This window comes from Guillardia theta (genome assembly GCF_000315625.1).
Source record: "Guillardia theta CCMP2712 unplaced genomic scaffold GUITHscaffold_166, whole genome shotgun sequence".
Lineage (NCBI taxonomy): Eukaryota > Cryptophyceae > Pyrenomonadales > Geminigeraceae > Guillardia > Guillardia theta.
In genome coordinates, this window is record NW_005434510.1 from 45,511 (window position 1) to 67,269 (window position 21,759).

At 53.2% G+C, this 21,759-nt stretch overlaps 8 protein-coding genes across 8 annotated transcripts; 4 read left to right on the forward strand and 4 right to left on the reverse strand.

The window, feature by feature from the left end:
• Positions 1-311: 311 nt before the first annotated feature.
• GUITHDRAFT_158877 (hypothetical protein) lies at positions 312-1,567 on the forward strand (the record flags this gene model as incomplete). The annotated part of the gene is made up of 6 exons (XM_005820738.1): positions 312-499; positions 557-901; positions 954-1,077; positions 1,124-1,174; positions 1,223-1,294; positions 1,475-1,567. 6 exons carry the CDS (start codon positions 312-314, stop codon positions 1,565-1,567), a joined length of 873 nt encoding a protein of 290 aa, XP_005820795.1.
• Positions 1,568-2,536: 969 nt separating this feature from the next.
• Positions 2,537-3,586, reverse strand: GUITHDRAFT_119987 (hypothetical protein; the record flags this gene model as incomplete). The annotated part of the gene is made up of 1 exon (XM_005820739.1): positions 2,537-3,586. One exon carries the CDS (start codon positions 3,584-3,586, stop codon positions 2,537-2,539), a length of 1,050 nt encoding a protein of 349 aa, XP_005820796.1.
• Positions 3,587-4,626: 1,040 nt separating this feature from the next.
• On the reverse strand, positions 4,627-6,755 carry GUITHDRAFT_147660 (hypothetical protein; the record flags this gene model as incomplete). The annotated part of the gene is made up of 13 exons (XM_005820740.1): positions 4,627-4,692; positions 4,769-4,843; positions 4,981-5,049; positions 5,161-5,223; positions 5,268-5,314; positions 5,438-5,490; positions 5,539-5,591; positions 5,775-5,807; positions 5,934-5,970; positions 6,255-6,328; positions 6,379-6,457; positions 6,572-6,615; positions 6,672-6,755. 13 exons carry the CDS (start codon positions 6,753-6,755, stop codon positions 4,627-4,629), a joined length of 777 nt encoding a protein of 258 aa, XP_005820797.1.
• A 1,437-nt stretch (positions 6,756-8,192) lies between these two features.
• On the reverse strand, positions 8,193-8,968 carry GUITHDRAFT_81084 (hypothetical protein; the record flags this gene model as incomplete). Its single annotated transcript, XM_005820741.1, has 4 exons — positions 8,193-8,438; positions 8,519-8,641; positions 8,705-8,794; positions 8,852-8,968. Coding segments are annotated over 4 exons (576 nt in total), but the record flags the coding sequence as incomplete, so codon positions are not given.
• Positions 8,969-11,084: 2,116 nt separating this feature from the next.
• GUITHDRAFT_155928 (hypothetical protein) lies at positions 11,085-13,132 on the forward strand. Its single transcript, XM_005820742.1, has 8 exons — positions 11,085-11,377; positions 11,450-11,528; positions 11,573-11,608; positions 11,664-11,718; positions 11,768-11,981; positions 12,035-12,080; positions 12,145-12,220; positions 13,080-13,132. Exons 1-5 carry the CDS (start codon positions 11,098-11,100, stop codon positions 11,849-11,851), a joined length of 534 nt encoding a protein of 177 aa, XP_005820799.1. The 5' UTR covers positions 11,085-11,097; the 3' UTR covers positions 11,852-11,981; positions 12,035-12,080; positions 12,145-12,220; positions 13,080-13,132.
• Positions 13,133-15,241: 2,109 nt separating this feature from the next.
• GUITHDRAFT_39497 (hypothetical protein) lies at positions 15,242-15,538 on the forward strand (the record flags this gene model as incomplete). The annotated part of the gene is made up of 1 exon (XM_005820743.1): positions 15,242-15,538. A coding segment is annotated over one exon (297 nt), but the record flags the coding sequence as incomplete, so codon positions are not given.
• Positions 15,539-17,046: 1,508 nt separating this feature from the next.
• On the reverse strand, positions 17,047-19,743 carry GUITHDRAFT_147663 (hypothetical protein; the record flags this gene model as incomplete). Its single annotated transcript, XM_005820744.1, has 9 exons — positions 17,047-17,094; positions 17,575-17,766; positions 18,041-18,091; positions 18,325-18,405; positions 18,427-18,480; positions 18,640-19,204; positions 19,395-19,487; positions 19,544-19,591; positions 19,646-19,743. 9 exons carry the CDS (start codon positions 19,741-19,743, stop codon positions 17,047-17,049), a joined length of 1,230 nt encoding a protein of 409 aa, XP_005820801.1.
• Positions 19,744-20,449: 706 nt separating this feature from the next.
• Positions 20,450-21,759, forward strand: GUITHDRAFT_147664 (hypothetical protein; the record flags this gene model as incomplete). The annotated part of the gene is made up of 6 exons (XM_005820745.1): positions 20,450-21,154; positions 21,223-21,272; positions 21,344-21,429; positions 21,465-21,544; positions 21,594-21,665; positions 21,727-21,759. The coding sequence occupies 6 exons, from the start codon at positions 20,450-20,452 to the stop codon at positions 21,757-21,759; spliced, it is 1,026 nt and encodes a 341-aa protein (XP_005820802.1).

Genomic DNA, 21,759 nt, shown 5'->3' on the forward strand with positions numbered 1-21,759 from the left:
TCTCCTCCTCTCCGCTCCCTCTCCTCCCCTCCCTTCTCCTCCGTCTCCCTCCCCTCCCTTCCTCTCCTTCTCTCCTCTCCCTCCCACTCCGCTCCCCTCTCCCTCCTTTCCTCTCCCTCCCTTCCCTCTTGCCCTCGCTCTCTGCCATCCCTATCCTCTCCCATCGCTGTTTGTTGTGTGGTCCCACCATTTGCACTACCCCTCTCTTTGATCAGTACCCCTGTACCTTACTAAGAACTACCCCCATTTGATCTATACTCTCCCTCACACTTCAGAACCCTACCCCTTCATCAGTATACGGGCATTGCGCCATGCGGATAGCGGTGGAGGGGTGCGGGCATGGGGCGCTAGAGGAGATCTACGAGGCGATGGCGGAGACAGAGAGGAGGAACGACTTCAAGTTCGACCTCCTCCTAGTCTGCGGGGACTTCCAGGCCGTCAGGAACCAGCAGGACCTGAACTGCATGGCGGTACCACAGAAATACAGAACGATGAACAGGTGAAGTCACTCAACGCATGCAGTGGTGGCAGGAGTAGCTGACTCCCCTTCCTCCAGCTTCCACAAGTACTACTCGGGTCAGCTCATCGCTCCTATCCTCACCATCTTCATCGGCGGCAACCACGAGGCCTCGAACCACCTCTGGGAGCTCTACCATGGCGGCTGGGTCGCACCCAACATCTTCTTCCTCGGGTACTCTGGCGCCATCACGGTAGGAGGCGTCAGGATCGCAGGGCTGTCGGGGATCTACAAGAGCATGCACTACCGGCAGGGGCACTGGGAACACCCGCCCTATGACCAGAGCAGCATGAGGAGTGCGTACCATGTTCGCGAGTATGAAGTTTGGAAGCTAGGGATGATGACAGGACACGTTGACATCTTTCTTTCTCATGACTGGCCGAGGTTCCTTCTCCTTCCTCTTCCTGCGACATCACATGCTCAAGTTGCCCTGCAGAGGTATCACCAGGCATGGCGACGAGAAGCGGCTCCTGAGGACGAAACGCTTCCTGGAGGAGGAAGTTCGGAACAATGTGCTGGGGAATCCGTACACTACTCCTCTCATTGACAAGCTGAAGCCTGTAGACTTGAGAGAAGCTTCCTGCTGATGCCTGACGCTCCTCGCAGAGCTACTGGTTTGCTGCTCACTTGCACACCAAGTTTGCTGCGGTCTATGAAGTGAGTGTGTGGACAGCAGCCGATGATGATCTCAATGTTGCTTGACAGCACAAGGACACAGACAAGTGCACAAAGTTCTTGTCGCTGGATAAATGCCTGCCCAACAGAGACTTCCTGCAGGTGCTGCTACCCTCTTGCTCTGTCGCTTCGTCCTCTTCCTCCTCTCAACAAGTGTCTTCTCGCTCCTCCCCTCCCTTCGCAATGTTTCTTGCTTCCTCTACCATGAATCTTCCTCTGCAGCATGCCTGTCTTCTTCTTCTGCTCCTCTCGCAAAGTTCTGATCGCTCCTGTGTTTGCTAGGCCATTCACATCGAGACAGCAGAGTCAGCGGCCGGAGAGGACCTCTCCTCCTCCCTCCGCTATGACCCTGAGTGGCTCGCGATCATGCGGTGAGACTGAGAGGAGAGGAAAAGCAGAGGATTAGGATCGAGCGAGAGATGGAGAGGAGGGGAGGGGAGAGGAGAGGAGAGGAGGAAGGAGGAGAGGAGAGGAGGAGGGGAGGCAGCAGAGGACAAGGGGTGAGAAGGGGACAGGAGCAGGAGTGAAGGACAAAGCGGGCAGGGATGTGATGATTGCTGCAGAGCAGCAGAACCCTACAGATCTCTTGGGCGGCAAGCTGTGATGCTGCCTGATCCAGAGACGTTCCGGGCTGAAGTTGACAAGCGTAAACTTCATCATGCGCGAAGACTGTATTACTGACTTGAAACTCTCCTCCGCCTCCGCCTCATCCTCTTCCTCTTCCTCTTCCTCTTCCTCTTCCTCTTCCTCTTCCTCTTCCTCTTCCTCGTCCTCGTCCTCGTCCTCGTCCTCGTCCAATCCGCTCTTCCCCCACTCCCTCTCCCGCCGGCAGAACGCGAATGGATTGCACAGAAAATGAGCGAAGATCAAGATTTCAATCGAATTCCAAACAACTTCGAGGTGAAATTATTTCTCCTCCTCTCCCTCCTTGCCGTCTGACCCCTCACCAGATCACTCTCCCTCCCTTCAATCCTCACCAACGGGTCGGAGGCCAGCCGGAGTTCCATCCCAGCCCTCAGGTTCCTCCCTCCTCCCCCTCCCGGTGCTCTGACATGTTACGAACAGACGCAGGAGCTTGTCAAGAAACTTGACATCCTGATGCCCCACACGCAACTGAACCAGCCAAACAACGTCTGCGAGCCCGAGAACAACCCCGACGAGATCGGTCTCGACGACGACGATGACGACGAACAACCGGCGGTAGGAGCTGATGTGACCTGATGGTAGGGAAGCTAACGATGCTGCAGGGGAACGTAGAGAAGAAGAGCGAGAAGAATGAAGAGGAAATAGACCTTGACGATTAAAGATGAGCAAGAGAGGAAACATTTCATGTCCGCGACTTTACTAGTCATCCATCCCTTCCTCTAGCATCTCCACGAAGTTCTTGAACGAGTCTGCCCTCGCCCTCTCCTCTTGTTGGATTTTCAGTTTCGGATCAGAGACATCGTTTGACTCGTTCCCTTTCCCCGCCTTGTCTGCATCGGTGACAGCAAAGACTCCTCCTCTTCTATCGCCTGCTCCTGCTGCTTCTGCTTCTCCTTCTGTTCGTCCTCCTTGTCCTGTGCTGGCATGTTTGTCTGCAGCTAGACTGTGGGACTCCTTCTTCTCTTGAAGGTTTTCAGCTGCAGCTCCCCTGCTGGCTTGCCTGGAGCCTTTCGGGTCCTCATTCATGGGCTGACGGGCAAGGGCAGCAGGAGAAATCGAAATTCTCCCGATCATGGCCAGCTGCTTCTCCCTGCTCATCGTCGCATGTCTATCTGCCCACCTCTTGCTTGCAACTGATCGCCAGAACGTCGAAGAAGACAACTTTTGTGTCATGTCCTGTGAGACAACCTCGTTCAATCGTGAAGGAAGTCGAACGCGGTGCTGTGTCTTTCTTGACACGATTGAACGTGTTGTATGTTGTCTCGTGACCTGCTGTCTTGCGATGTTTCCTTGGTTGCTTCCCCGGTGCGAGGAGCGAGAGCGAGCGGCTGCTTTGCTCTCTTGCACATAATCTTCGGCTGCGACTTGCCGTATGAATCGGATGTCGCTGTCAACCACTGAGACCTCATCTGCCCCATCTTCAGACGACCCTGACTCAGTCTCTTCAGACGTCGAGGCTCGCGTCTCGCTTGTCTCGTCCGACTCCGCCAGCCCCTCCCGTGGGTCTGAGTGGGTCCTGGAGGACAGCATGGCCTCCTTTACCGCCTTCCTCTCCTCGATCAACACCTGTAGGTCCGATACCAGCTTGAGGTCCATCACCCGACTGTGTTCATCGCGACATTCAGCGAGTTCCTTTAGCACGTGTCTGACTCCATGAGCGAGAACATTGATGTCTGCGAGAGTCGACCTGAGAAATCTCCTTGTCTGGTCGAGGGAAGGAGACATCTCGACGTTTCCCCTCAGTTTCATTGCACTTCGCTCAAAGAAAGAATCTTCGGCGAGGCCGGAGGAACCCAGAAACAACAAACGCTCGCCAGATTCCGATGTATGTGACACTTGAGACGAAGACGAGGACGAGGACGAGGACGAGGAAGACGAGGACGAGGAGGATCTCCTAGAAATCGTAATCCTGTCCAGCGAGGAGAGGAGTGGAAAGTCCTGGCCAAACGACCTCTTATCTCCTCTCCTTCCCTTCGTCATGTCCACCTTCTCTGTCTCGTTCCTCTCATCATCTCCTCCTCTTCTTCTCATCCCCTTCTCTTCCTCTCCTCCTCTCCTCTCCCTCCCCTCCTCATTCCCACCATGCCTGTCCAGAGGACCATGTAACGTCGTTTCTAGCACTGCCCTAGATCTGATGCTAATGCAGCAATTAAGAGTATGCAGCTGCCCCCGAAAACGATGGGGTTGTGACTAAAAGTTTGACATCGGAGGTATCACTACTATCAGTGAGCGGTCAGGCCGGGGCAGTCGCGCCGCAACTTAGCCGGGCCCCGGCTTAGAGAGACTTTGACAGGATTTACATCCATCATAGTAAGACCTCTACTAGTCCATAAAGACCTCTCACTCCCCACGGTGCTGCTCCTGGTCAATCACTGACTTCCAACTTAGCTCCTGCTGCTCAAGTCTGGCTCACTTCCGAGTTTCTGCCGCCGGATCATGCTTCGAGGCTCAGTTCGAGTGAGAGTTGGGCTTCTCCCCCCTGTTGGATCCAGGGCTTGGCAAAGTCGGATCAGCCTTTTCCTCCGGTGCCTAGCCTAATAGCCCTCCCCCTTCTGATTCATTTTAGGCTCTTCAGTGGAGGCTCAGGCTTAGTAGCCGGACGATCATTACCCTCCGAGGCTTGGATTCTGTTGATGAATTTCCGAAGTTGTATTGTTTGACTCCGTTTCTAACAAGATAGGAAATAAAAATAATGCTGATTTCTCCTCATTCACAAAGGAAAAACGAGGAGAAAAAGGAGGAAGAAGGGGAGAGGAAAAGAAGAAAGAGGAGGAGGAGGAGAGGAAAAATTAAGCGCTGATCATTGGTAATTGCACGACGATCACTGTCACGTTATCGTTGCTTCCGCATCGAACCTGCAGCAGGAGGGGAGACAGGAGCAGGAAGAGGTTAGCCTGCAGAAGGAAGGGGACACGAGTCAAGGCGTCTCACTGCGTATGACGTCAGTGCTTGTGCTGCCTCCTTGATGCCTTGAGAGGAAGTTTTAGACCGCACGATCTTGGCAACCTGAAAACAATGTGAGGGGAGGAGTCGAGGGCAGGTGGGCAATGGAGCTCAATGGGTGGGGAGGGAGAAAAGGAGGAGGAAGGAGAGGAAGGAGACGCATCTTGAATGGTTCGGTGCGTGAGGTAGCCGGCACTTACCGCGTCATTGTCTACCACATCCCACAAGCCATCGCAAGCCAAGATGAGGAAGTCATCACCCACAGTTAGCTGCCATGATGGTAAGAACGAGGCGACGGGCAGCGGACTGTTGTAAGGGGGGGACTTGGACGTTGACGACAGGAAGATCGAGAGGAGGATGGAGAGACAAGGGCTGCCGACCGGAAAGGAAGTGACTTCTGGCTCTGCAGTGACATACTTCTTCAAGGACGCATCACCGAACGCCTAAGGTGACGGGTGAGGACAAGGTTGAAGATCTTCCTAGTTACCCGTGACACGCCCAGACGTCCCATCACTCGATTGAAGATCACGCTGCCTGCCAACCTCATCTCAGCCATGGAGATCAAGAGCGCTCAGGTGTGTGCCTCCTAGTTGCTCTATTCGCATCCTCTCATCTGGCCTGAAGGCAAGAAACATGAGTAAGGATTCGGCATTCGACCTCCTGACCTGTTGGGCTTGTGGTCGCGAGAGAGCTGGAGAGTCTTGGCTCGTCTGCCAGCAGCTTCAACTTCTCTTGCGCGTGATAAGACTCTGATTGACCTGCAGAGGATCGCGCGCGAGTCTCCAGTGTTGGCACAGTAGATCGTTGTCTTCTGTTGCGAGGCATATGCTCACTTTCGTAATTAAACAAGAAAAAAGGTAATTGTGAAGAAAGAGAGAAGCCAATCGAGAGAGGAAAGAACGGATCATGTAAAGGACAGAAAGAAGGAAGCAGAAAAGGATGAAAGAATGTAGAAGGAGAGGGAAGTAACTTGAACGATGTGGTGAATTCTTACCGTTACTAGACAGACAACAGCAGTCGAGCCCGTCTAACAAACAAAATCAGAAAGTGATCAGAAGGGGAGAAGTCTCGACAAAGAAAGCAGGAAAGTGGCAGTAATGGATGAATGAGGACAATTCCCTGAAATTAAACAAGACAAAACCGAAACGCACACCTCAGCAATATTGTTCTCGTCGCTGTACCGCAGAAACCTGAAGCATGAAATCAAACATCTCACAGCATTGTTCTCTCTCTCTCTCTCTCTCTCTCTCTCTCTCTCTCTCTCTCTCTCTCTCTCTCTCTCTCTCTCTCTCTCTCGCTCGCTCGCTCTCTCTCTCTCTCTCTCTCTCGCTCTCTCTCTCTCGCTCTCTCTCTCTCTCTCTCTCTCTCTCTCTCTCTCTCTCTCTCTCTCTCTCTCGTTCACATAAGATCCCCGCCAACGTCAAAAAGGTTGCAACAGCCGCCTTTGGCCTTTCACTCTCAGTGTATCACTCACTGATTGTCGACATTCGAGAAAGCTTCTTTCAAGGCATCTTCAACCAAATGGTGAGACTGCAAGCATGACCGCACCTGCAATATATAACATTACAAACAACCAAGAAACTTGCACCCTCATCTACCCTTGCAGTGATGTTGTTCTTCAAAAATTCTGCACATTCTCGGCCACCATGACCATCAAAGACCCCAAAACTGCAAAACCTGTCAAACCACAGGCAAGGACGATGACCCCAAACAGAAGATGTAGGTGAGATATAATTGAACTCACAAGTGGACTGTTTCTCCATTCTGTAGTTGGCATATCGAATGAGCTACCTCATGTTCGTCTTCCATCGTCTGTCGCATCCCCTGTACACTGCCTGAACACAGCATTATTCACCACGAATGCATCTCATCCTCTCCATTTGCCACTCACTGCACGCGTATCCCGGATTATCATCCGTTCCTCCGCCACAGTTGAATGAATCACAAGGAGATCGAAGGCTAGAGGGGAGGGCATGGTCTTCAGGGTTGGACGTGTCTGCTCCACCAACAGGCAAGAGTCATTCTTGCTGCGGCCTCATTCTGACAAGAGAAAACTTGCCGGATTGAGATGACTTTGAAGAGTGGTTTGATACATCCTTTCCTGCTCGTCGCGATTCTAGCTGATTGTCAAACACGGATGACAGAAGAAGCAATGCAGACCTTGTATTCCTCTATCATTGCTCTGAGTGGATGATTGTATGCCCATCTTGCTGTCTTCAAACATTCCCGTATCAAATGCTTGTATCGTCATAAAATTTCTTTCCATCTAACTTCAAATCATATGTAGGATCCTCCACTACCTAAGCACGAGAAGCAAACACTATGAAATAACATCTCACTGCCGATTTTTCCCGCTCCCCTTCCCTCCCTCATTCAAGCTCGCCAAAAGGCAACTTCTTGCATCCCCTCAAATTTCCTTCTCGACCATTGAACTTGATGTCAACCCTTTTTTCAGTTTCACTGAGTAGCTTGTTCCTGTCGCTCTATCATCTTTTCGACTTTACTCAGCACATGCCGCTATCAAAATCTTGTTCAAAACTTGGCTTTACATCAATAAGCCTCCTCTCCCCTTGACTTTCTCTATGGTGCACTGTCTTGATATGATTACTTTTCAGTCTGTTTTCAAGATGTTTCATCCACTTTGCTCTTCTCTGCTTCCGTCCTCACCAAGATTCTTTCGTGATATTTTTGTCCCTTGCTTCATTGTTTCCCCCTTCCATACATCTTTCTTTCTGTCCCTTCCCGCTACATCCTCTCATCCCACAACCATCGTCGTATCTACTGTCGCTCGGCTGTGCATGGAACAAAGGAGAACGCGGGGGTCCCCTATCACCCCACCCCCTCTTTTCCATAGCGTCCCCCTTCATTTGTACCAGCTATCACCACCCCACCTCCCCATTGCACAATCAGATTGACTACCCTCGAGTCATGTTCTCATGGGATTGTGAGGAGATGAGGGCACGGTCACGGAACACCGGGCCCGCCGGTACGCACGGTCAGGCCCGCCGTCGGTCACCGTGGCACTGTGACGCCGCCGCCGGGGTGCCACTGGGCCACGGTGCGGCCCGGCCTGGACTTCCGAAAGTTGTGCGGGTGCGCGGAAGGACAGAACTTCCAAAGACTCGGCGGACTTTGTAGGCAATCAAACAATCATTCACTCATCACTCGGACACAAAATTACCATGCTGCTGACGGCAGTGAAAGAATACAAACTACGAGGTTTCGATTTTAGCGGTTGCATAGTAGTCTGAGAATCCAACATCTGAGTCCGAATCGTTCCCCATGTTCAAAACGCTTCCATGATCGGAAGGCGGCGACAGGCGAAGGAAGCCTCTTGCTGTTGCCTCATCAGGAGTATCACTCTCCAATCCTTCTTCATCCTGTTGCTGATCGACAAAAAATAAGTTCTTCATCATTCATCTTTGATCTTTACCTCGTCTTGAGCTGAAACCAAATAGATGTCCAAAGGCCCATCCTTTGACTGCAAGTAGATCTGATACTTCTGTCGATCTCGCTCAGGAAGATGCTCTGGATATGGGACGGCGATGGTCGTCCCGCTAGGCGCCTTGATCGCGATTACTGTCTGATCCTTGAAAGCAGGGATGTTGCGAATGTCCTCATCAGTCACGTACGCCCGAGATCGAAAGTTCGCATCATTCTGCATCAAGCAGGTGAGCAAATGACACAGGGTGCATCAAAAGAATGCAGCAAGAAGCAATCTAGCAAGAGCGCTGATACCTGCTGTATGACGAACTCTCGATTAAGAATATCCATGTACGAATCAAGCTCCTTCGAGCGGGCTTCCAGCATTCGCAGCTTTTCTTGCAGATCTTCAACTCCCTCATGATCAGTGCCATCCCCCTCACCACACCTGTGAGGAGCTCAACAACACAAGAAAGCAAGTGTGAGCCAAGACAAGACAACGTACCCTTTCCATTGGATGTTGTTCTTAGACTTCTTCTCTATCAAACCGATCCCCTCCAAGACATTCGTGATGTCGTAGATTCTTCGTTTCTGCACAGAAGCAGCAAGTCAAATGGCAATGATTTAGCATGGCACATGGCACAGCACCTGGACGAGGAGCTTTCCAGCGGCAGTGTTGAGATCAATGATGCCGTCCGGGGCATCTTGCACCAACGACACAAACTTCTTAGTGAGTGTTCCAAGCGAACAATCATTTCTGCTTCCCCCTAGTGCAAGAGTTACTTGTATGACCAAACATTCATGAAGATCGAAAAGGGGCTAACCGGAAGGATCATTTCGTGAAGGAGTATTCCCTTTCTTCAGTGGGGAAAAGTAAAGAGTCAGATCATCCATTTGCTAGCGTGTGAAGGATCTGTAGTGACTTCTCACCTTCCTTTTCGAAGATGAAGGCGACTCATCCACCAATCCGTAGTCCCCGCATGCATCATCCGCACCCAAGTCCTCATCCTCGGTTTTGACTTGCCTTTTCATGGGCCCCATCGCAGCAGCGACTTGCTGCTAATAACTATGCCGAAAACGAGAAAACAGCAGAAATAGGCGACACGCAAAGAACGGGGATTTCTTACACGAAAGTAAGAGAGGATATCAATGCAGAGATGCGATCATTACCTTCAAGACAAGCCCTTGTATTCCCCTCTTTGCAAGTACACGACGAGAAGAGGATCTTGGACGATGTTTCTTGACCAGAGGGAGAAGAAGAGTCGATGTCTTGCTGGAGTGACGGGGAGAAGCAAGCAAGAAGAAGATCGAGGAATCAGAGCAGGAGCTAGAGAGAAGCGTCTGGCGGAAACGTCGCCTCAATGCTTCACGCTGACTGCAGCGGGAGCATACTGGCGGGCATCCTCTACTCAACTTTTAAAAATCACCAAAGTTCTTATAAACCCAGTACCTCCATACATCAAAATTATATTTATTTTCTACTGGATTATCGACATGAGGGCGAGTTTCGGTACAACGACAGCCACTCGAGTTTTAAAATATAATAATATAGAATAATAAAAAGAAATATCCTTCTTCGACTCATTTTTCAATACAAGCAGAGTTCCTTTGTACTGGTTGAAAACGAGCGTTTCGGAATATCTTCTCATAATATATATAATATTTAAAAATATTGATTACCATGGTAGTTTGCCGACGAAAAAAGATATATTCTTTTATAAATTACTTATTTTGTTTTGCGTACGGTTTAATAACGAAAAATCTTCATTTTAAAGGCTCTGAGGCGAACTTCCAAAACTTGCTCCACCCCTACCAACGTACCCTGGCACCACCGGGACCACCACCACCACCACCACCACCATCACCATCACCACCACCACCACCACCACCACCACCACCACCACCACCCCACCACCCCCACCACCACCACGAATCTGGATTGGGCCATTCTTGCTACCCCACCCCCACTTCACAGACACCCCACCCACCCTTCGAGCTGCCGCTACTCATCAGGATCAGGCTTTGTGCGACGGTCCTCTGGCTCGGACGGGACTGGAGGCTAGTGGGTCCTAGGAGAGTCTTAACAACTTCAATAGCCCTTCAGCGGGGATCATCGATCCGATGATCCGATTATTGAAGGCGTGAAAATATATGATAGCCGCTTTCACTTTCGGGAGTTAAAATAGCCTGACCGTCGCCGTCGGACAGTGATGCGGCGGCGGCCACGGCGCAGCACCGGGCCGCGCGGCCGCTCCGGGCGCGCGGGCGCGCGGCTTCCGGCGATCCGGCCGGCCGGGCCGGCGGCTGGCCCCGGGATCATCATAGCACTGCGGCATACCGACGGTACTCACTACCCGGCGTCATTAGTCGGATAGTATCATCATCGGATCATCGGATTCCGAGTCAGCTTACTCCGAAGTGCAAGGCCCCGGAGTCCGAGTCGGACTACGGTCCGGAGCCCGGTCGGTCACGGGTCAGTGCCAGCCAGTGCGGCTCAGCGGCCGCCGAGTCCCGGCGGCCCTGCCGGGCCGCCGGGTACGGTATACTCGGGCCAGGCGCCGACCCGGTACCGTACCGTACGGTCGGACTCAGCGGCCTACGCGCCGGCTGGTCACGGGTCACCGGGTGGCGGCCAACGCGGCGGCCGCGGAGGGCCCGGCTGTGACTCAGGCTTGCCCGGCACCGGACGGTGCCGCTGCAGTGCGGCAGGCCGGGCCGGCCCGGGCCGCCGGGCCGCAGTCACGCCGCACGCCGGGCCGGGGTGATTTTAACTAGTAATACGGTAGTACCGCCCCGCTCCGGGCCGAGCAGAACTTAACTTCGGAAGCTGTTCGGAAGGCTCAAATGACTCGAAGGTGAGGCGAGCTCGTAGGTCCCACTTGTAAGGGCGCGTCATGTTGCTTCGGGTCACAAGCGCTATGGCGCTGATCGGAGCGGCCTCTTCGTTCATGATCAGCCTTCCTGCTCCTTCACACACATCTTGTCTCACCACTGTATGCTCTGTTGTGTCTCCCAATCCTTCCCAGCCCTCGTTTTCCTCCTCCAGGAGATCCATCGTCGCTGGGATCTTGAGCGTAGGGGGTGCTTTTCTTGCTGGCCCTGTTCTTGCGGAGGATCGTCCAAAAATCCCAGAGGATCAGATGATAAAGCCTCCGTCAAACAGCTGCGCCCAGGGTAAACTCCTTGCTGCATCCCGCAATCATAGATTTACCATCGTCCCAGCCCGCTGATCGTTGACGTTTCCAGGGGTTGGTGGCAAATGCGAGGAGCTTGCAGAGGGAAACCCGCTCATCATGGAGCTTCAGAAGCGATCTGCAGCAAACAGGTAGAAATTTGGTGATACCGCCGTCATTTTTATCGTCAAGGCAGGTTGAAATACCAAAAAGAGGAACTTGAAAGCTACTGGTAACCTCGCGCCTGTCTCCTATTTGCACTTTTAGAATAACCACCTTAATCGAAGGAACCGCAACTACAAGGACTTCTTCGACAACTCGTGCACTGCTCAGAATCGCAAGGTGGTGAAAGATCTGATAGTTCGTGTCGCTGAGTTCCTTCCCCTGGCAGTGCAATTTTGTCCAGCGCGAAGATGGAACCTGGGCGGTGATCGACAAGGACAGTACAATTCCCTTGAAGAGCAGCAAACAATGAAGTGTCACTAGTATGCGAATCAGGCCATGAAGGCGATGCAGAAAATGATTTATTCGCGGGTGATGATCATCATATAAAGCGTTTCAACAAACATTCAAATATTTACGATCCGTCCTCAGGAATTCCAAACCTGCCGAACATTATAGGTCAGATATCAGAGTCGCTGCATTTCTCCATCTCAACCTATCAATCTTGCCCTTCTTGATGTTCTTCGGATTGGGACGTCCACCTGAAAAAGCCAAATCAATCAACATGTCCTCAGCAGTACAACATGGAAATATCCCGTCACTCACATTCCTTCCAGCGTGTCTCACATCCATGCAACGCAGCGTATCGAAGCCTGTCCGAGATGTCGTTGTTGGCTGCCTCCTTTGGAAGAAAAGAGCATCAATACACAAAAGAGTGGTCAAAGACATAAAACATGCGCAAATCAGCAAAACTCGAGATCAGCAGTCAAAGTCACATAATAACTTGACAGTGACGCATATCAACCAAGGTGTGTGAGCCACAACAACATCTCGCCCGGAAATTCAGAAGCAACCATGAAAATCAAGCATGCACATGTGTTGAATTTTGCATGAACCTTCTCCCTTTCTCTTCAACAATTCTGCAGCATCTCCAACCTTGCCTCGAATCTATCTGCCTCAACACTCTGTCGAAATCCTTCTAACATTATCATGAACACGATCATCCATCAGTCAAAACAAAGGCCTACGAAATACAACACTTTCTCTTCCAGTTATTGCCCTTCTCCTCGTCGCCCTTCTCCTCAGGATGATTCTCATCGATACCAACATAGCATCAGCAGAAAGGTAATTCATAACATATATGTATCATAAACATCAGCATAACTTTGAATCATCTTGCTCTTCAAGCGATCTATGTTGACGATCACAGCAATCTACGATATTTGATATGCGAGTGGTTGTAACGAAATGATTCCACATAGGAAATCCAATTGTGCTGCTTGTTGAACACCATTGTTCCCTACAGCAATCAGGATCCATATCATAGTTGGCGGCATAATTGAATCAGCATGATAATCGCCCGCAACACCGACCTCCATTTGATCATAGATATCAATGGTGAACACCTCTAAGACTTCACCATCTGTTCTATACTACCCCCTCATTCTCTCTCCCTGTACCGTCTTTTCTCTATCTGTCTCCTCGTGCTTTGCTGCTTGTTCATGTTCTCCCTCTCCTCCCGTCCTCCTTCCTCTTCTTACTTGTCTGTAGGGGTTGCTCGCGCCTTTCAGCACATCAAACATGGCGGCTCCTCCTGACCCCCGGACCCCTTCGTTTCTTCTCATGACCCTGCGTCCCTGGAGTGGGGTGGTGATAGTATTTCTATAAACATGTATTTGACTGAAATAATGTATATCAATTAGTACTATAATAAAAGATTAAACTTTTATGATACCAAAAAGAAGCATATGGGTGGGTGATTTATTGTTATCCATCGTGTTCTAATTTGGGGTCGTCGTTGAGGCACACTTGGAAATTCAACCACGGGCACACCCCATCTATGGTACCCCCTACCCTTTTATATTGTGACCTACCCATTGATTCAACTCTCAACAACCTTTCAAAAGACGGGTGTATAAAGTACCCTAGAGGGGTCATTTAAGAAAAACCTGTACCCCCACCCTCCCTGAAATGGATCAACTTAGTCCTGGAATCCCGTCGGGCCGGCCGGGCCGCATTGGGCCTGAACTTCATTTCGGGCTCAGAGGCCGTGTAGCACAGCTAGTACATGTGCATGGGCGCATAGCTAGCAATAGAGCATCGATGCTGTACCGCTGCCAATGGTGTGTGCGACTCTTTGACATGAGTCGCCTGCTCCTCCTTCCCTTCCTACCATTACTAGTCCTCACCTCTTCCTTCCCTTGCTACCAATATTAGTCCTCACCTCTTCCTTCCCTTCCTACCACTACCAGTCCCAATCCTCGTCCTCCTTGCTATCCTCCTCGAGCACCTTCCCGTCATCTACCTTAACCATCTACACCTATAACACCAACTCATTGTAGTTATTAATTTCTCATCCTCCTTTCTCTTCTGCCTCCTTCACGTTTGCTCCACCCTCCTCACGGCCCCACAATACTCAGATTCTCGTCTCCCAACACCCGCTCCCTATATCTCATCGCCCGTGCGTTTCCTTTGTCTCAATTTCTACATCCTCCGTTTGATATATATCATAAGTGTGAACAAGCAGCCAATGTTCACAGCAAGGCTCTTGTTTTCCTGCCTTGTTCTCCTTATCAGCAACACACGGGAACCGCATGCTTTCTCTCTTGGCACCCTCAGAGAACCAGGAGGGAGCTCCAAGGTCTACTTTGCTGCTCTACGAGGAGGGAGAGGGCAAGACGAGTCAGCATCGTCTCCCTCCTCCTCTGATTCCGCTGGTGAAGAAATGAACACCGGTAAGCACATGGCCCGGACGACAAGGCGGCAAACCACCAAGAAGCAGGTGAACATCGTGAGCTGGGACGCTGTGCAGGACAGGGAGAAGAGGAGAGCCAAGGAGCCGCAGGCAGACGTTCGTGTCCTCCTGAAGAACCAGAGCGCGACGTTGGGCATCACCCCGTCTCAGCTGGAAGTGCTTCCTAAGAGTGCCTTGATCAAGCACGCGAGGGAGAGAGGAATCGTTGTGTCGGGGGAGAGCTTGTCGAACAGCAACGTGCGGGCAGCGCTGCGGCCATACCTTCCCTCGGGCAAGGAGCTCAAGGAGCTGCTGAGAAAGGTCAAGGACAAGAAGAAGATAGTGGGAGACGACGCGAAGAAGACGAGGAAGTCCAAGTATCAGTCCTCCAAGTGGGAGAGGGTCAATGGAGAGCTGGTTGAGGTGAGCGTCTACGGGCCCGGGGGACCGACAGACTCGGACTTTGTGCAGCTAGCGAAGCAGCACGTGGACGAGAAATTCAGCGAGGAGGAGCTGACCCGGAAGAAGAGAGCAGAGCTGGTCCACGAGTGGGCGGAAAGGTTCAGCGGGGAATACTTCAGGATGGTCTACTCCGGAGAGATTAGTCCGACAGGGCAGCCGAGGGATACGTGGGAGAACGGAACGGCTCCAGAGTGTCTGGATGTGTGGGGTGCGGCGGCGGATCCGACGGGGATTATGGTCGAGTTGAACGATGAGGAGGAGGCGAAGGATGAGGAGCAAGTCGAGTACAACGCAGTCAACAACCTTGTGAAGGCGACGGGGGAGAGGCCTGCTGTACTCCCAGCAGAGAAGGAGGGTTACGAACGCTGGGCTGCCCTGGAGGACAAGGACTTCTCGGTGTACAACACCAAGGAGCTGAACGAGCGGCTGCTGCTGGCAGCGAAGGAGGCCGATGTCGTGGCGGTGAATGTGCTAGTGCAGGCAGGGGCAAGAGTTAATTGCCGGGGAAAGGAAGGAGGAGGAATGCCTCCCCTCGCCATCGCCGTCGTTAGCGGCAACTTGCCCGTCGCGAGGCGCCTGCTGCAGCTCGGGGCCAACGTCTCCACCAGAGTCGAGCTGAGAAGTTCCCTCCTGCACCTGGCCTCGGGGATGGGGAAACCGGACATGGCAGAGCTGCTTGTCAGCTACGGGGCAGAGCTTGAGGCCATCAACTATGGGGGCTGGACGCCTGCCCACTGCGCAGCCCTCCTTGGTCACTTCCGCTACGTCAAGCAGCTTGCCCAGCTCGGTGCCAACTTGAGTGCGGTGTCTGTGTATTCTAGGGAAACGCCAGCGCAGCTGGCAAGGAAGGCAGGGCTGGAGCGAACAGCAGAGGCAATAGAGCTGCTGGAGAGGCTGCTGGAGGAAGGAGTCATTCCGAGGCAGAAGGTAACGAAGCTGCGCCCGAGCTCGCCGCAGCCCATGGAGTCGTCGGAGGACGAGGACGAGCAACTTTCCCTGGGTATCTCGGACGAGACGTACCTGCAGGCTATGCCTAAGAAGGAGCTCGTCAACCGGGAGGAGGGAGAGAGAGTGTTACAGGAACTTGAGGAGACGCTAGATCAGGCGCTCATGTCCCCTCAACTCGCATTGCAGTGACCCGACGACTCCTCTCCTCTCCTCCTCCACCTGAAGGAAGAGAGGAGAGGTGAATGCTGCGTGCTGGTCACGAAGGACAAGGACGGCCAAGGGTGACGAGGACGAGGACGAGGACGAGGACGAGGGTCGCTGCTCACGTTGTACGGCTACGCAGCTGAACCGAGTGACAAGCTTTCAGAATGGGTTGAGACTGTGAGGGTTGGGTGTCGGGTAGGCAAGGAGGAGGAGGAGGAGGGGGAGGAGGAGGAGGAGGAGGAGGAGGAGACTTGTTGCCCTAATACCATCGTCTTGGACTTCGTCTCACTTCGAGTGTATGTGCTTGGAGGACAGGAAATGACGACTTGAGCTTCCCTCATTCATTCTTCCCCTTCCTTATCATCCCTCTCACCTTGCTCAAGAACGCTCCCTCTCTCGCCCGAACGACGAGGCCGCAAAGGATCAGCAAAACAACTCCGACAAGAATGTGCACGAGGAGGAGATGCGGGCGTATTGCTCCACGTCCTGCTCCATAGTTAGTCCAACATCCATATCATCATCATCTTCATCACAATCATCTCCATCGCCTCCATCACCTCCTCCTCCTCCTCCTCCACCTCCACCACCACAATCATCTCTTTTTCCATCTCCGTCATCCACAACAATGGCAGCACCAAGCAGTAGCGATTCTGAGAGCAGGGCGATGGCCCCGCAGCAGACGAACGTAAGAGAGGAGGAGAACCCTGGCAGGAGCATCCTCCCGGAAAATTTAATCTGCTCTACAGTCAGTGAATCAATTCCTTGCCTTCCTTTCCTCCCTTGCTCCTGCCTCCCCTCATTCCTCATCCTCCCCTCCTTCCTGCTCCTCCTCCCTCTGTCACCTTCCCTGACGAGGATTCGAAAAATGAATGAGCATGAGCGATGCTCAGGGCAATCCTCATCGTCTGTCTTATCGTCAGGGTAGAACCAGGGATGGAAGTAGAGGTGAGAGGGAGAGCAGCACAAGAAGGAGAGGAGGGGCGGGAGGAAGAGGAGGAGTACGTCGACGTGGAGAGAGCAGGAAGAGAAGAAACGGACAACTGAGGGGGAAAAGGAGGAAGGACGAGTGGAGGAGGGTGTAGGAGTGGGGAGCAGCAGGAGCGCGAGGCGCACGGGGGGGGGAGCTACCATGTTGACACAGTTGCCGATGATCAGAGCTTTCACTCCTGCGCTCCCTCAGACGCTGACCGGCAAGGCACATGCTCGACCTAGAGTCGGAGCAAGCAGAGAGGCGAGGAGGAGGTACCCTCCTGTGACGGGGACGAGACGGAGCCCCCGTGCTCGGATCTAGGGGTAGCAAGTGATGCGGGAAAGAGCGTGAGGAGGTGGAAGGAGAGAGGGAAGGGCACGAGAACGGCAGGGAAAGTGTTGACAGTGGAGCAGGAGAAGCAAAACAACAGTGAGAAGGAGGAGGGTGGCTGGTGGAAGTGGCGAAAGTCATTGAGGGCGTAGACGAGGAGCAGGAGGAGCAGGAGGAGCAGGAGGAGCAGGAGGAGCAGGAGGAGCAGGAGGAGCAGGAGGCAGCAGGTGCAGGAGCAGCAGGTGCAGGAGGAGCGGGAGGAGCGAACCTGCGCGGGAGTTGCACTTGCATGCGTGAAAGCCTCAGTAACGCCATTGAGCGCAAGCAACATGACGTAAAGGCTACGGGAGAGGAGGTGAGACCGGTCCCCTCCGCAGCTCCTACCCACCTGTACCACCCCAGGATGCCGGGCATGTCCGTACTGCTCCATTTGACTCCGTAGAGGATGTGGACCAGCCTGCTGGGCAGTGAGCTGGAGTCTTCCTGAGGAAGGGACGCCAGACGCAAAGGAGTAGCCCTGGCCGAAGGAAGCGACGAGCAGTCCAATGAAAACAACGAGCTGGGAGAGGACGGAGAAAACCTGAGGGGAAGGAGTCACAAGGGTTCTAACTGCCAATTGCTCCTCCCGCCATCCTCCTGCCTCTGTTCCTCCTCTCAGCCTTCCTCTTCCTCCTCCTCATCCTCTTCCTCTTCCTCCTCCTCTTCCTCTGTCCCTCCTCTCAGCCTTCCTCCCTCCTCCCTCCTCCTCCTCCTCCTCCTCCTCCTCCTCCTCCTCTTCCTCCCTTCTCCCTCCTGATCTCCTTGCGATTCCTCCCTCACATTCCTCGTGTTTCCCTCGTTCTCTCCATCCTCACCTCAAGCGCCTCATCGAAGTCCTTCGAGCTCAGCAGCTTGCTGAATGCGAGCTGGGCGAGAAAGTCAAGGGAGAACAGAAGCATGACGTGATCGAAGAGGGGAGGAAGACGAGGCAGAGGACGAGAACAGGAATATGGAGGTCAAAGGGAATGACTGGGAGGAAGAAGGGGGGGAGGAGAAGCAGCAGCAGGAGCAGCAGGAGGAGCAGGAGCAGGAGGAGCAGGAGCAGGAGGAGCAGGAGGGGATGAATGAGCAGCAGCAGCAGCAGCAGTAGCAGCAGCACCTGTGCCATCTCCTCAAGGGGGAGGAAGACAAGCCTCACAGCGAGCGACCCCAAGTTCTTCCTCGTCCTGTCAGTGACTTCCTGCAGATCTCAGCTGCTCACCTGCACGATGCCGTACATGGCCCACGTCTGAGACTCGAAGAGCCCTAGCAGGATCTGAGGACAGAGTTCTCAGGAGGAGGACGAGGTTCTAGGAGGACGAGGGGGAAGAGGAAGGGGAAGGGGTCTCGACAAGTAAGGGATCGCTGTAGCAAGGGAGCGGAGCGCTAGGAGGAATGGGGGAGGGGGGATGCGCAGGGAGGAGGGAAGAGCTACCAACGTCTCCCCCTTCTCCATGAGGTACTTCTGGAGCGATTTCATGCACATGGTCGCCGCAAGGCCAGCAAGCTGCAAGTCCAACTGACTGAAGGAGCTGAAGAACAAGGATCCACTGACGACCCCGACGGTCTCCGACAGCCCGACCCCCTCCCGGCTCATTGCAAAGAAGGCGAAGAGGCAGCCGAAGATGCTGAGAGCATACGAGATCTGCCCGGCCGCGAACGCCCGCAGGGGACGAGCTGGGTCTGCCATGACCATGGCGGCGGTCAACACGACCTTGACCGTCAGAGCAAGCATCTCGGTGCGAGCACGCAGCTTGATGAGGAAGAGATTCTGCGCGAGGATGTAGAGAGGCTCGCTGAGCATCTCGAAAGCAGCGGCCAAGACGAACATGCTGGCGATGAGGTGGTAGCTTTCGTGCTCGCTCCTCTGACTCGCGTCCAGGACGTTGGACGCGAACAGGACGGCTGCTCCGACGAGGAGAGAGAGAGGAATCGCAAGCCATGCCACGGAGAGGATTTGAGCTCGCTCCTTGCTGTCCTTCCACGCTGAGGGAGAGGTCCTGCATGTAGAGTGATCACCTTCGAGGGGAGAGGAGGAGGAGGAGGAGGAAGAGGAAGAGGAGGAGGAAGAGGAGGGAGCATATGAGGACATGACAAGGGAGGAGAGGGAGGAGAGAGACAGAGTCAGGGGAGGAGCAGCGGAGAAGGAAGAGGAGGAAGACAAGGGAATCAGAATGAGCGGGAAGAAACCTCTGGCAAGCATCACGAAAACCTTCCCTGGACAGGGAGAGGACTGTATCATAAAGAAGCTGAAGCTTCACAGCTCCGATCCCATACGAGCTCCTGCACAGCACAACGGCCATCATGTGGCAGGCGAGACGATCAAGTGGGCCGCTTACTTGTCCACAGATCTCGCGATAACGATGTTCAGCCCGAAGGTGAGGAACCTTGAGGGGGTCAAGTGTCAGCGAGGGAAGGGCGGCAAGTCCATGCTGGAGGACCTGGAGAAGAGCTGGAGGGTGAAGAGGGAAAGAAGCCCGGAGGAAAGAGACCCAATGACTGCATCCAGCACATCACTTGGTTGGGACCCGCACTTCATTCCTCCTACACACTTCATTCCTCTTACACACTTCATTCCTCTTACAGACTTCATTCCTCTTACAGACTTCATTCCTCTTACAGACTTTTGCTGCACACGATCTTCAAATCTCACATCCTACGGTATCGAATCCTTAGAAGAGCTCTGATACATTTCAACTACTTCCGTTCTTTCTCGCTGCCACAAGCTTTCTTCGATCTTCCTCAGCCTGGCTAGTGCTGCACAAGGGGCAAGCTTCCGTGAATTTTGCACATGGCTTCAAAATGAGACCTTTTGTTGATTTTGATGTGTTTTGATCCTGACCTCGATGTATCTGGATCCCATCCTAGTGTGTGGTATTCATCGCAGCTTCTTGTTCGGATCTCTATCAGGCTCCTTCCTCTCTCCCCACTTCTTCTCTTCCTGGCAATTTTCTCTCTCCTCCTCTCCTCTCCTCTCCCCTCCCCTCCCCTCCCCTCCCCTCCCCTCCCCTCCTGTCTCACTTCAGGGCCGCCCTACCATTGTTTCGTCCTTGGCTTCCTCCGGACATGGCATACCCGGTTGTCCATCCAATCCCATGATAGTAACTGCTGTCTCACTTTGTTGGATATGTAACTTTCTGAGGTGAGCTCGTATTTACTAGGCCAAAACAAGGGATGCGTGGGGATGTGGGTAAACTGTGGCGGCCATGATAAAGGAGGCGTCAGGGGGCGGAACTCGGAGAGGGATGGTGACGAAGGTGCTTGTGCTTGCTGTCATGCTGATGGAGGAGTTGAGAGGATGCGGAGCGACTGTGTCGACTGCATTCTGCCCTGTCAGGAGCCTGAGAGGATCCTTTGCTAGGCAAGTACAGCTTACCTGCCATAGATGGCCCCGCAAAGAATTTTGGTTGATGCAGAAGGGGTTCGGGCAGGGGAAGGCTGGAGGCAAAGGAGTCGGGGGAGAAAGGAAGAAGAGGACCATAAAGGTTGTGGAACCCGGTGATGTTGAGAAGTCACAGGATCATAGGAGGCTGGTGGCAAATGCCGTCGCGAGGGTGGGTCCGGACATGATTCAGTCGCTTGATAGCAAGGGATACTTCATGGCAGACGGATTCCTAGGGGAAGATGCTGGGATGGAGATGAGAAATGAGGCTCAAGAGCTGTACAAGTCAAAGAAGATGACAGTTGGACAATCTACCAGATGGAATGAGAAGCAGAACAGAACAGAGCAGTACGAGAAGTTCAACGTGTACACCATGCAGATAGAAGGCGGCAGCATGTACTTCGATGCTCCACGGTTGACCGAGTACATCGTTGAAGCTACCTCCAAGATCGCTGGTGCGATAAACAATCACCGTGGGAAATCAGTGCTGCTGGAAACACACCAGACCAACAAGCTAGCGGTGTGCGTGGGGAACGGATCGTCGTATGCGAAGCACTATGACAACCAGGTTACAACCGCATGCAACCAAACGTCTTCTCCTCTCAGCAATCGACCATCTGATACCTGCATGCTTAGGGAGGTGCCGACAGGAGGAAGCTGACTGTCCTCTACTACATGAACCCAAGGTCTCGTTTTCTCCCTGTTGACCCGCACCTACCTCCTCAAGCCTCTACGGGCGATTGACATCTTCCTCCAGTTGGTCCGAGTCGCACGGTGGGTGTTTTCGTATCTTCGATCCCTACAACAAGGACTCGTTCACTGATGTCGCTCCCAAGTTCGACCGTGAGTCCTTGCCCCGACTCGAGCTGTTCTTTCAGCTGAGACCCAGGAGACAGGCCTGCTGTGCTTCTGGTCAGACAAGCTGATCCACTCGGTCGAGCCTTCCTTTGCCGAGAGCGTGAGTATCGGAACTTGTCAGATTGCCAAAGAGGCTGATCAAGCTCCAGGAGGAGCAGTTCCGATACGCGCTGACGGTCTGGCTGTATGCCAACCAAGACACACAGATCGAGCATGACCCTGTGAGTCACTGTACAGGGACAGCCAAGTGAAGTCCGAGCTGATGACTCTTCACTCACGCAGGAAGCAGAGAAAGCGCATTTTCTTGAGGCCTGA

Bases quoted from the DNA above. Each gene is read 5' to 3' on its own strand.
- GUITHDRAFT_155928 (XM_005820742.1), top strand. From the start codon at position 11,098: ATGTTGCTTCGGGTCACAAGCGCTATGGCGCTGATCGGAGCGGCCTCT. The intron at 11,378-11,449 runs GTAAACTCCTTG...TGACGTTTCCAG, and splicing joins GTCAAACAGCTGCGCCCAGG to GGGTTGGTGGCAAATGCGAG. The intron at 11,529-11,572 runs GTAGAAATTTGG...TCGTCAAGGCAG, and splicing joins AAGCGATCTGCAGCAAACAG to GTTGAAATACCAAAAAGAGG.